General features: G+C 40.7%; 1 protein-coding gene across 1 annotated transcript; it reads left to right on the top strand.

Moving 5' to 3' along the window:
- Nucleotides 1-1,087: 1,087 nt before the first annotated feature.
- spint1a (serine peptidase inhibitor, Kunitz type 1 a) lies at nucleotides 1,088-13,589 on the top strand. Its single transcript, XM_083792239.1, has 11 exons — nucleotides 1,088-1,156; nucleotides 1,898-2,414; nucleotides 3,286-3,443; nucleotides 3,645-3,786; nucleotides 9,690-9,857; nucleotides 10,220-10,264; nucleotides 11,226-11,354; nucleotides 11,501-11,551; nucleotides 12,105-12,275; nucleotides 12,582-12,641; nucleotides 13,398-13,589. The coding sequence occupies exons 2-11, from the start codon at nucleotides 1,961-1,963 to the stop codon at nucleotides 13,583-13,585; spliced, it is 1,566 nt and encodes a 521-aa protein (XP_083648365.1). The 5' UTR covers nucleotides 1,088-1,156; nucleotides 1,898-1,960; the 3' UTR covers nucleotides 13,586-13,589.
- The last annotated feature ends 637 nt before the right edge of the window (nucleotides 13,590-14,226 follow it).

Below are 14,226 nucleotides of genomic sequence, written 5' to 3'. Positions count from 1 at the left end.
TAGTCTTTTAAATGAGCCACGTGTGTAGCTGTGGCACAGAATTAACTACTTTTTTTGAGAATCTGAAAAGGCCTGTTGAAAGTAACTGGAAGATATACTTATTTGGTTTTTTTTAAGAACGATTCATAGTGATGTTATGCAATGATGACAATACAATTCAATAACTATGTACATTTAGCCTAGGCGGTGGCGTAACATTTTGAGGTATTTCTTTTTACTTTACTGGAGTATTTCCAATTTTCGGTAGCCTACTTTTAATTCTACTCCACTACACATCAAACTAGAAAAAGTGCCCTTCTGGGCACAGGTCTCCACCTTAGAGTAACTCTATGGTCTCCACCAGGATAGGAATGTAGGACATTGCAGTTTGCCTTCATCTGGTGGTTGGATAAAAGGGCAACAAAAGTAAATTATCCACAGATCCATGCAGTTAGAGGTAAAAACACTTTTCGGCCAGTTATAGCGCCACCTTGAGGCTGAGTTGAAATTGTTCATGTGGCATTTCGTCCTCGGCCTAGTGGGAATGTGCGTGCACAATTTCACGGAAATCACGCGATGTGTTCATGATTTGCAGCATTTTGTTTGAAACTGAGCACTCCTGTGAACTTTGGAAGCCAATCTTAACCAATCAGGATGGAGTCTGAGAAATCTGAAAGACACGTTTCGTTGAATGGCTCTAGAGAGACTGTGTACCAATTTGCGCGATGTTTGGACAAAATATGTAGGTGTACTGTGCAAAAACTTGTTTTGCACAAAGCGGCCTCCTGGTGGCGCTATAACAGTCCGTTCTGGAAAGTTTGGGGCAGAGGTTCATCGTTGGCATCCAGGGAGTGTGTGTGCAAAATTTGGCATCGACCGGGTTAACGGTGGCCGAGATTAGCTGCTCACGGACACACACACGGACGGACGGACACACGGACGGACGGAGTGCAAAACATACTCTCCCCCCATGCCTTCGGCCTGGTGGAGACAAAAAGGGGAAAAAAACAACATTGTCGATACTGCTGACCGTCCGTGTCATGGCTGTGGGAGTGGCGTCTCCGCACGCCTACCTAATGACGACGACGACGCACCTTTTCCTGTACCTACATCACCTTCCGTTCCTGTACCTGTTCCTGTTTTTTTCCGTAGAAGTCTCGAGTCTCGACTCAAACCGGTAAGTGTTCTTCTGTTTTCTGGAGAATTCCGCCTCCTTTTTCATTGTCGGAGATAAATAAATTGTCTAAAAGTCTGTCTGGAAGGCTGGGCTTTTTTCACCTTCAAAAATGAGTATAAAAGCGCAACTAGACTAGCGGCCTAGACTAGCCTCTCTTTTAGTGTGTTGTTATTATAATTTCCCATCTACTTAAAGGTACTTAAAGGTAGGGTAAGTGATACTTTTTTGGTTAAAACCACGTTTTTTTCTTAAAATGTTAAATCACTATATTCTGATAGTAATCATTGCTAATATAATAGGCCCTACAGTGTTTGTTTGTTCGGTAACAGGAGTCTCCCTGTCTCTCCAGGCTCCAGCTCTTTATAAGAAAATACATTTTTCAAGTTGACTGACAGAAGTTCAGCCAGAGAGAGTAGCCATTAATCAGCTTAATTTTGCATAGTGTTCCAGTTGCAATTTGGTCTGCTCATTTGTTTGTGTCATCACTTACAATTCCATTTGTCTTAATCTGTATCATCTGACTGCATTATATATCCTGATTGGATAAAATTGGTATCCCGACCTGAAATGCATTTTCTGTTTAATAAAATTGGTATCCCGACCTGAAATGCATTTTCTGTTTAATAAATAGCTGGAGAGACATGGAGTCTCCTGTTGCTGAACAAACACACTATAGCAATGAGCACTATCACAATATAGAACCTTTAAACTACCTTTAAACATCTATCTCTCTCCCAACAGGTCACCAGACCGGATTTATCAATTTTTAATTTAATTTAAATATTTTATAAAATTCTCACAACAATGACACTTCTCCACATCCCAAAAAGTGGACTCCTCCTCCATGTGTTATTGTTTTGCCTGCTGTGCTTCACGCATGGCCAGGATCCGGATCAGGAGGGCTTTGGGGAGCAGTGCTTGGCAAAGTTCAAACGGGGACGGGAGGACTTCATCCTGGACGCGGACGAGTCTGTGAAAGCCGGGGGGACGTTCATCGCCAAGCCGGAGGTCAGCAGCTACAAGGACTGCGTGCGCGCCTGCTGCCTGAACCCCCGTTGCAATGTGGCGTTCATGGAGAGCAATAGAGGGGTGGCAGGGGAGGAGATGGAGACCAGCAAAGTCCAGTCCTGCTACATTTTCGACTGCCTCTACAGTGGCAAATACGTCTGCAAATTTGTCAGGAAGAAGGGATACATCAGCTACATCCGGGACTCTGTGTTTGAAAGTCACCTGGCAGAGGATGAAAATCATATACACCGTAAAGTCCTATATGTTATGTTCATTTTTAGACCCATTCTACAAATGACTTCTAAAATCAGTAGTTCTCATTTTTCTAAAATGTTCAAAAATAGCAGATGTACAAGCTCCCAGTGCAGCATGACGTGATGCACCGTGAGCATGTAGATCTGCTATTTTTTTATATCCAACCAACGCCCAAATCTAAAACAACGACACAGATGCTTTCCCGGTTTTAGTGGTTAGCATTGAGGTGCCCACAATGTTTTTAGGTGTCCACTCTTCCTGTATCCTGAGAGCAGTACAAATGGAGCTACAGCTCCATTAGGTTCCAGAGTTTTATATTGTTGTATTTAAAAGTCCTACTGAATGGTCTTATTTATGGTCTTATATATTATTTATTTTACTCATGAACAATTTGACCTCCGTTTTGTAGTGTACAGTTATACAGTATGTGATCCAAGTATAATGATTGTTTTGTGGCCTGGGTGGTTCAAAGTCGGGCATATAATCTGTTGTTATTTAGGCCCCTGGCGGATGGGAGAATGCTCCCTCGCTGCATGTTCACACATGCACAGATTTCATTATGTCTCCTGTCACAGGCTTAGGTTTCTGTTCTCTATACAAACCATGTCCTGTGAGAGCTGGTGGCTCCTCCAAGAAGTGTTTTGTCTCTGGCACCAACAACAAAATGAATGCTGAATAGGCACAAAACATTTCAGCCACGTGAACCTGCTTTGAAAACAGTGCTCTCGTGTTGGCTAAAATGTAAACGACTGTTTGTGTACCGGTACACGGTAGTTACAAATGATTCCTGTCTGACAGCAACTTTCTCCTCATTTTGTCGTGCGTGTTTGCTATGTACGTACATTGAACCCGTGGTGTCGTTCCAGATGAGCATGACCACCCACCCGAGGCCAACGCTGGTCCGGACCAGGTGGTCCAACCTCAGGACAGTGTGACGCTCAATGGCATCCAGAGCAAAGACGATCGTAAGATTGCGTTCTACCAGTGGCAGCAAGTGTCTGGAAACGCTTTCGCTGTCATGGAGGTGGGCACAGATATGATAACGTTTTGTTTGTTTTTAACCCTGTGGAGAAAGTGGGAATTCATCTTTTTAAATGAGAAGTCAGAGTAATTATGGTGTAAAATACAGCCGCTATGCCTTTTGTGTGCATGTCAATTGTAATACTTTGTTCAAATCCTAGAGGTTTGTGCTGTTTTTAAAGGTGTTTCTTTCCATGCTACATAGAAAACCAACTTTGAAGACCAAGTCATCGTGTCCAATCTGACCTCTGGAGTGTACAAGTTCATGTTGACTGTCACCGATTCCAGCGGCCAAACCGGTTCGACTCAGATCACAGTCTTGGTCCTAACGCCTGAACAGTCTGACGGTGAGTAGCTACTCTAGTCTACGGGATTGATTGTTGGTTCAATGGTTTTCTTTCACCAATAAATATGTATTAGGAATAGGAATCTGACTGAGCCAATAGCCTGCATATTGTATCAATATTTAAAAATATCTGTTAAAAAGATTTTTATAATAACTGAAATAATGAAACTGCATTTAACTGCACAAAAGGCTAGGACCACAGCTTAATATTACTGATATTAGGGGGCAGCCATAGCTAAATAACGGGAATGGGAAAGGTCTTGGTTTGCCCAGTCTGTGTCAAAGTGTCCTGAATGTCCTTAGCAAGACACTTAGACCCCTAACCGCTCACGGACGCTATATTAATGGCACTGAATGCTCCTAATGGTTAGGATGGGTAAATGTAATGGACAAAATGCACTTATTTGCTAATGTACAGTGGCAAATACCTATGCTCAACAGGAACTAAAAGGACCAAAAAGCCAGGGTAGATTAAAATGACCACAAAAGTGAATGAAAGTGAATGAAAACACAGTTCTACAGTAGTACTGTCAGAGTAGCAGTGATTCTGGGTGAGGTGGGTCACTTCAAAACCATACAACAGAAAATAAATATCAGCCCCTGCATTTCTCACAGAGAAATATCAGCCTGGTCTGTTGCTTCTGAAGTTCTCTTTTTTTAAAGTATTTTAGACGTACAGTAGTATGTAGAGAAGAGTAAACTATTCTACACACTGTCTAGACTTAGACCTGCGATGAAGTTCATTTGACCAAAACGCTTCTTCAATACATTTAGCTGTAAGTAGTCTCTCATAGCCAGACAACGATTCCACAATCTCTGAATGCAAATACGGTAGTCTGTAACTACACCTCCAAGGAAATATATTTTATATTATATATAATATATTTATTTATTTCTTGTTTCCATTTCTGCTAAGCAGCAAGGTACATGCTTAGATGATTTCGATTTATATTAGGATAAATTTGCGTAACTGTAAAGCCAAAGGAGAGGCTTCACTTCCGCTTTTGTGCTTGCTCATGATCAGATTGTTGAGGCAACAGTCTGGCCACGTGAGACTAAGCTGTAAGTGAAGTTTTGGCTGTTCATTCCTTCCTACTAAGGTGTGCAAAAATACTTTATTTACTTAGGATAAGGGTACAGAATAGAAATATGGCTAGAATGAAGGTATTAATGGATAGAAAGAAAGTATTTGATAAAGATTTCTATGAGGGGTTGTTCTCATTCTGTGGAACTGACTCACTGGCTCAAGTACAAACATGACTCATGTTGGTAGTTGGTGACATTTCTGAAGAGTCACCTGCTTAGTTTATGGTGAGAGAACCATGATACCCATATGTCTTTTCTTATCTGTCACTGATGCAGTGTAATGACATGTGTATGGGACAACCCATTTAGAAGGAAGAAAAGAGAGAGAAATGTCTTCTTGTCTTCTTCCAAATAAGGTAGTACCGGTAAATGAAAAAAAGGCTTATTTACTTGTCAGTCATGTCCCATAAATGTCCCACTGATTTAGGGGTTTCACAGAGGCTCAGTGGTTAGCACTATTGCCTCACCAACTCATAAGATTTATGTATTGTTTATTTAGACTACGCCTATTCAATTGGGTAATTGATTTAAATCTGTTGTTACCACTGTAAGATCAGGACACAGACTCACATCTCGTGTGTGTGACTGTGTGTGCGTGTGTGTGTGAAATCATAGCATGGCTTTGTATCGAGCTTGCGCATTCAAATCTAACTTTCACAGCAGATGTTTACAAGTGGCTCCTGTGTGAGGATGCATGGCATGCTAAACCCTGTAAACCAAATGACAGCTCAGCTCTGTACTTAAGACCATTTTAGGACTGTTGAGTTTTCCCTCGCTCGCTAGAAAATTTGCAGGAATGGAACTGTTGTTGATGTTTTATTGTGTGTTGTGTGTGTGTGTGTGTGTGTGTGTGTGTGTGTGTGTGTGTGTGTGTGTGTGTGTGTGTGTGTGTGTGTGTGTGTGTGTGTGATGCAAGGAATGTGTTGTGCGATCATAAATTGGACAGCCATTTGCTACAATATCTATGAAACAGTAGTCCCACAAAGATTGTACATTCAAAGAATGTTTTCAAAAGACTCCATTCCTGCCCATTTAAAGTAAAATACAATGGCGGAGATTTCACAGCAAAATGGGGTTAGCAGTGCTTTGAAATATTTTAGGTGCTCAAAAGTAAAAAACACCAGGGTAGCATGGATGCTGCGTTTGAAAATAGCTTAGTGTGGATGTAGGCCAGGAAGGACCTAGGCCTTTTTATGTGGGGTTCCTGCTACCACAATAGACAAGCATGTTGGGAACCTACATCTGCCAGTGTCAAGTAATAGTTAGGATGGGCCAACGACATGTATCCTACCGTCCTGTCGCAACAAGATGTCAGCTTGAAGATCAGCTATTTTTTGTGACTTTAGTGGTGTAGACTGGGGGAAAAGGAGCCGTTCTGCTATAGATCCTTGGGGGGACACCGCTCAACAAAGTGTATATATAGTTTAAGTCATTTGTAAATGCAGAATAAGTGAGAATTTAGAATCAAATTTGATTGAATGTAGAGATAAGCAGGTGTGCAGAATGTGGACAAGATGTGTAGTATGAGCCTGATTGAATGGACTGATGTGAAGCTACAGCAGGGACGTGTGGAGAGTGTTAGTGAGGCAGGGGCTGAAATTCCGTAAGAGGGCACTTTTGGAAGAAAATGGCTGATCTACAAGCTCTCAACGCGTCGCAGCATGACTCGTTGAGAGCTTGTAGATCAGCTATTTTCTTCCAAAAGCGACCCCGCACTCGTTGGCTACTGGAAATGCGGCGATGACATGGATTTCTAAACAAATTCTTTCAATGCAAAATGCTGCGTTCAAGATCAGGAGAGTTCAGAAAAAAGCAATTCTTGGGTATGGTATGGCATGGAAAGGAGAGGAGGGTATTTGCATTTCTTTCACCGACGGGTAAAAGGGCAGGGGCTGAAGCCCCCTTTGATGTCTATGTGTGCACGTGCCTGAGCTACAGTATGGATGCCATAGTTATACAGTCTGTATAACAGTCATTTAAATAAATGGATGCAATGGAATATGAAAATGCTACACAAATTGATGTAATGGTAGAATTTATATCTATATTACCGGTACTTTAAATTGCTGTACGAATCTGTACTCTCAGAACAATCCAAATCGCATTTATATTACATTTATTCAGTACAATGTGGATGGAATGTTGATGTAACACAGATGTTTTGGCTTTAAACCCTTTCTTCGGTATACTCTTTGTGTTAAAATATCATTAAGACCGCTTAAATCCTATATACTTATTTGATTTTAATGTTCACTTATGACCCAGAATAGGGACGCTACGCTTCATTTTATTAACTCTTCTGGTATTATTTGCGTCTTTCACAACAAGACACAAGCCCTGCCGTGTTGGTTGTGATGAGACAGGTCAAAGCACACTCCCGTGGATTTAATCTTGGAGTTGAAATACCATCAAGAGTGGGAAATTTCAGTAACATGCCAGAAAAACCCACTGACTAACTGCAGTACTGTGACATATTGTTCATTTTGCTAGTCTTCGTCTGTTTGGTCTATCCACCTGAAAGCAGAATCATGATTTTCAGTGACTAGCCTCTGACGTTATGCAGTGAGTAGGCATTCCATGGAATGGAATTGATGGAGATGGAATTCCCAGGAAAAACATGGAGGATTTTGTTAGACCTGCCAGTTGTTTCACTACGAGCAGCGGTTGTGATTCGTTTCTGTCATTCCGCCCTGAAGTGATCCCAGTCTCTCTCTCCACCCCTGACTCCACAAAACCTGTTGGTCTGGTTTCAGCAGCTCGGGTTTCACAAACGAGGACTGTAGTCATCGTCATGATAGTCTTCAACACTCAACACTGATTAATACTAACAATGATCTCTTGTCCTGTATTCTGAATACGTCAGGCCCATCCTTTAGATGTTGCTGGTTGAATGAAAGCCTATCTAGTCTGGAGAAAAAGGAAGAAAGACTTTTAACCATTCATTGGTTCAGTTAGCCATTAACAAGCCTGAGTGGTGTTAGGAATGTGATTCAATGGAACAGGCCAAAGGCACAGCAGTGACCCCAGATGTCGGTCTCTGTAAATTTGCACCTAAATACATTGCTTACGTGTAAATTTTAGGGGCTTGAGGCTACATGGAACCCAACAGGTCCATGCTTAATGAATGAGAGGCATCTCTTTATTTCAGTGGAAGTCGACTAGACTTCCACTGAAATAAAGAAGTCATATCAGCCCTATTACTCGATACTTTGTCGAGTGTTATTTGAAATCTCATAGTGATTTTACTGTGTAGCTGCCACATCTTGTATCGAATCGAATGAGCAGATCGATTCGATCTGCTCCTTCTAGCTTTTATAGTCAACATTTTTGTTTTAATGCTGCACTATGCAAGATTTTAAAACAAACTAATTCCTTTTTCTTTTTTTAAATCACCCATTGTTAAAATTCTGTACATTTATTGCAATGAGCTTCAGTGGTCATGTGCTGACCAGTGGCACATTACCGGTATGTCAAAACGGATAACTCCCTCTGCCACTTGGGGTCGCCAACAACATACAGTACCCAAACTGTGAAAAATACAGTGTAGCTTTGAGGTTGTTTTTACTATTTTCATTATCATGAACTGGCTCGGATGAAACACAACAGTGCTGCTTCCCAACATGGTGCATCAACAACGGCCACATCATGGAAGAATAACTGGTTCATCTAATCTATAAACATGTCAGTGTTGCTCAAGAGACACCACTTCCTTGAGACACCACCCATGTGTGTCTGTCACCACGCCAGGACAAACTGAAGTGCCACAACGCCGGGGGGTACACACACACACACACACACACACACACACACACACACACACACACACACACACACACACACATCTATCAAACATTAGACAGATCTATTTATGGACTACTCAAAAGTAGGCAGGTTTCTAAATTTATTTTGTATTTTTTAGCACAGTATAAAAACAGTACAATAAACAACAAATATAGAAAAGGGAAAGTGCTAGGATGAGGCAAAAAGCCCAAGGGGCTTATAAAACATCCATAACATGATTGTAAACAAGAAATATAGAATTTCCAAAATACATGATTGCCGTAAATATGAAACAAAACAAAAAATTAAGTGATCTGTTCAACTAAATAGGTTCTAAGCTTGTGTTTGAAATGATTATTTTAAGTAAAATTTGATGAGCTTGCTTTATAGATCTTTCATAGCTGGGTCCCCCTGGATCTGATAGAGAACTGACTAGTATAGATCCCTGGGGGACCCCACATGTTAAAGTGGCACTCTCAACCTACCATTAATGATGACAAATTGTTGACTGTTATGAATACAATTAAAAGATAAGTCAAGGAAAATTCTCAAAGCATATTCATGAATTCATTATGAATTGTATCAACAAAGGTGCCTTTGGGCTCATGTTATGGTAAAATATGATTTTTAGAACCAGCTAAATTATTATTAATGTGTAGGACGGGTCACAATAATCAGTTTTGTTTGCAGCGATAGGTTTACTCGAGTACGATATCTAGCCTAAAGTATATGTGGTTCTGTCTGCTAAAAGGGAATAAAACGAATTAATGTATTCTTTTTTTCTGTATGTATTTTAGCGGTTTACCCATTTGAAGTCACAGTTCACACTACTAATTACTTAAGACTACTCTTTGAAAACAAAACCCCTGAAAAGACTAAAAAGTAAATTAGAGATAAGTGTATTGGTGAGACTGTCGCTAAACTCCCAGACTTAAATGCAAGATTTTTGATGACGGTGTGATATGTACGAGATCATCATATACACTTTAATATGGTCCAGCGTAAATGTAAATGTCATGTTGTTCATCCCATCATCAGACCACTGTATGGCTCCCAAGAAGTCTGGACCATGTCGCGGTTCCTTCCCTCGGTGGCACTACAACGCTGCCTCAGAGCAGTGTGAACAGTTCAAGTTTGGAGGCTGCAGACCAAACAACAACAACTACCTGTCCAGCCAAGAGTGTGTCACTGCCTGCTCTGGCTCCGGTAGGTCATCAGCTCGTCGTCTTATACTGGACTTTGTTATGGTTTTCAAGTATTTCTTTGAGAAAAATCTGTTGGATTTGTACTATTTATCCACCATAAATAATCCACAGAGCATTCAGGCTAATCTTCTACAGTATATTTTATTATTTTCCATTTGTATGAATCATGCTTACGTTCTCATTCAGATATAATCAATGTAGCTGTAGTAGTATCTTAAAATCACTATTACAGTGAATCAACCAATAGCTGGATCAAAATTCACTGCAGTATATTCTTGTTTTATAGAATATATATACACTCATAATGGAGTCAGCAAATTAGAACTGCAGAAAACGTTGGATGTTGTGCTGTGTCCATTTCAGAAAAAGGAGGTGAAAAAACCGGAAGAGGATTGGTACCTGGCAAAAGTAGGTGATTTCTGTTAAGTAAATGATGATTGCATACAAATGTGTGTGAACATGAGATGGAATCAGAGGACCCGGATCCAACTAGTCTGGCTCCAGCCCCTGAGTCACTAGCCATGCCCATTAAAAAAACATTTAAAAAAAAAAAAGTGTTCTTGCGATTCAGGGTCTAGTGACTGTCTATGGCTATGTTAGCCTCGGTTGAAAATCTGCGGTTTACGGCCAATCAGCACCGTTTCAACTTGATGACGTCAACAACAGCGCTGGACCATACATAAACAGACATGGCAGTAAATTGCGACCGTATCAATCTGACTATTAAATCGCCTTATGTTAAAACATTTATTTTTTACAAAACGACCCAGCTGGTCCCTGGCTGCCTGGTTTGGTTCCCTGCTGGCGGGACCTTTTGATGAATTATCATTCCCCTACTCTCTTGATGCATTTCCTGTCTCTCTCCACTTAATGCAGGCTTCTAAATGTGCCCACCTCCAACCCCTTTACATTACATTTATTGACATTGTAACAGATACCACAGTCTAAATTTCTCAATGGAAGAGTAGAGCGGAGACGGGCTGCTTTACTAGTTATATTGTATTATCATGCAATATTTAGTTATTGGTTAAAATGCTTTATTTATTTAGTGTGAATGGAACTGACAAAAACCCGCCTTGTAGGGCTGCAAGCAACTATGATCTTTTTAAAGATTATTCGATTAACCATAAAAGTAATTGAAAGAATAATCTGTATTAAGTTAAGTACTTAATGTTATTTTATACTTTGTCGCACAAGTGTTGTGCAACAATAGTGAAAATAACAGCTTTATAAGCTTGTAGTTTATTTCACTATTATATAATTTTCTTTTTCAACTTAAAAAAAAATGACACAATACGGATAGATTATTAATCCATTGTTGCCCCTAATCATAACCATTCACAACAACACTGTTTCTGTGTTACAGAAGAACTATGTGGGACTCCATGCACTGATGAACAGTTCACCTGCGCCAATGGCTGTTGTCTGGTCAAGGGTTTGGAGTGTGACCAGGAACAACAATGCAGTGACGGTTCAGACGAGGCAAAGTGCCAAGACTGTGAGTGGTGTCTATGCAAACTATAAGATTAATTTTCATACTGGTTCACTGCTAACGTAAATGCAGCGATGGTTTTTGATAGCAATGGAAATGTTTTCTTCGAAAGACTTGTCTAACCTAACTTCTGTTTCTCATGCCTTCATCAGTGGACAAGAATTTTAGAATTCTGCTGCAAATCCCAGTCGACGAGCAAAAAGGTGAATTTGAAAATGTTCTTTAAGATTGAAATGTTTGTTTCACAGCTGCTGAAGTGATTGTCTATCACTGACAGAAAAGAGAAAACTGGTTCTAAAGGAAATTAGAAATGCAAAATCTTTGGATAGATATAAAGTCCAAACCTATGGTATTTATTATCCTTAGCATTATTTTGGCCGTATCATCCCCTATGCTTCTTTAACATGTATTTATGTACAGCGTATGAATGTACATTTTAGTGTTGTGTGACACTTCCTTTTTGTTATTTTTTTGTCTTTTAGCCATTACAAAGATATTTTACTTAATTGCTATATAAATAAGAAATTAACATAACCACTTAAGTCTGACATCATATGACGAAAATAGCAGATCTACGAGCTCACAACACGCTGCAAATGTGTTGTGAGCTTATGATCTGCTATTTTTGCTGTGCAACACTGGTTTACAACACATGTATAACGTATAAGCATAGGCTACTGAGAATTGTCACCTATAATGATATGCCCAAAATAGGGACACCAGTTTTAAGTAGTTAAATGTTTCTCTTCCCCACAGTTCGCTGCACAGATCCGCCCCACACAGGTAGCTGCAGGGACAGTGTGACGAAGTGGTACTACAACCCCATTCATCTGGATTGCTTCCGCTTCAACTACGGAGGCTGCAGAGGCAACGAGAACCGCTTCGACGATGAGGCGTTATGTTTGAAAACCTGCAGAGGAGTAACACGTGGGTTGACCTCTATAATATAACAAGGAAAATCTAACAAGACAAAAACGGTAAAATTACATTTTTGAGGGGCGCTAGCCCCTCCTATATCCAGCTTTGAGGGTCTGTGTAAACACAAACATTGAAGACAAAAGTGTGTAAACACAAACATTGAAGACAAAAGTAAGGACTCAAATTGTGATTGGCAAGAATTAGATGATGTATGATGATAAGAGTGCCCCTCACTTCAGACGGGTGTGAGTTTTTAAATTGTTTTAACTGATGTTGAAATAACTGAATCCAATATGTTTTATCTCTGACTTTTAGAAAAGGACATATTTGCAAGAAAGGAAGAGTTTGAACGGCGAGAGGGTAACGGCGAGATGGGTGAGTAATTTCATGACACCATAACTCTGGAAAATGAGGCTATTGTCTCTGTAGAATGGTTTTCTTTAAGTGACATCCTAACAATGACTCTTTTAAAAGTCATTTTCTGCTCCATGAGATTTTACGTGCTGTGGGCCATTGTTGGTCAGAGGTACTGCTATGGAAGTTTGGAACCAGGTCTCCCTTTTCACATTGAGGCACTGAATGCAGCAGATGGTATACTATATTGATCTGTAGTTGTCCATCTAAACTTGACATTTTTCGCTAACCAAAACACTAGTTAAAGTTTTTACTAAACATACATACTTCATGACACAATTACTCTGTCTAACTTTTTGTTTTGATGTTGACAATAACTTTTAGTTGGCCTTAGGTGGAGTTTCATCTATAAAATAAACCTTTATCACGTATCTTCCTTATTTGACCTTAGTAAAGACTGAACAGTGAGGGTTATAACTGATTGGTATGAAAAAAACATTTTCTATTTAATTTTACCCAGGTATCTAACTACATGTCTGGCATTTGTAACAAACCAAACAGCTTGATAATAAAGTAGTTACACAAATACAAACTCAAGGTTGAGAACTCAGCATTATACATGTTGATCAAAATGTTTTTCCATTGTTTTTGTGACCAAATAATTTTATGGGTATATGAAAAACAACGTATCCCTGTGATACACCTGCCCTTGGTTACACCTGCCATTGGTTGGATAACCTCCTCGTGCACAATGTATATTTTCACTCTCTCCGTCAGGTATCATAATTGCAGCCGCTGTCCTGGGACTGGCCATCCTCATCCTGCTCTGTGTTTTGGCCTACTGCTGCCTGAAGGGAAAGAAGAGGCAGCCGCAGCGCCAGCGAGTGGCCATGAACGGCTCCCAGGTCACCACCATGGAGGACACAGAGCGCCTGGTCTACAACAGCACCACCAAGCCCATCTGACCACCTCCCTCCCAAACCCTCCATGGAGGACACAGAGCGCCTGGTCTACAACAGCACCACCAAGCCCATCTGACCACCTCCCTCCCAAACCCTCCATGGAGGACACAGAGCGCCTGGTCTACAACAGCACCACCAAGCCCATCTGACCACCTCCCTCCCACCATGGAGGACACAGAGCGCCTGGTCTACAACAGCACCACCAAGCCCATCTGACCACCTCCCTCCCAAACCCTCCATGGAGGACACAGAGCGCCTGGTCTACAACAGCACCACCAAGCCCATCTGACCACCTCCCTCCCAAACCCTCCATGGCCCTTAACCCCTGACCTCTCAACGCTCTCAGTTAAGGGTGTCGTATGAACTCAATATCTCAGTAACGCATTCAAACTTCAAAGGGAGGGGGAAAAGACAACAACGTTCACCTCTCATATTTGAAGGTTAAGCGAGTTAGCTAAAGGGGAAAGATGGTCTGTTTTTATTTTATTTTGCATACGTTCTAATCTGCTTTATCGTTTTTTAACATGAAGCATGTTTTTAAACCAGTGTATGCTTTTGGAATCCTCAAACTGTGGAATGGCACTGATCTCATCACAGTGGTCTGTCAGAAGTGGTCAATAACTCAATACTCAGGCAACGGCATG

The sequence above is a fragment of the Protomyctophum parallelum genome (genome assembly GCF_964188405.1).
Source record: "Protomyctophum parallelum genome assembly, chromosome: 20".
Lineage (NCBI taxonomy): Eukaryota > Metazoa > Chordata > Actinopteri > Myctophiformes > Myctophidae > Protomyctophum > Protomyctophum parallelum.
Note: the sequence above shows the minus strand (reverse complement) of the source record. Positions and strands in the feature narration are given on the sequence as shown.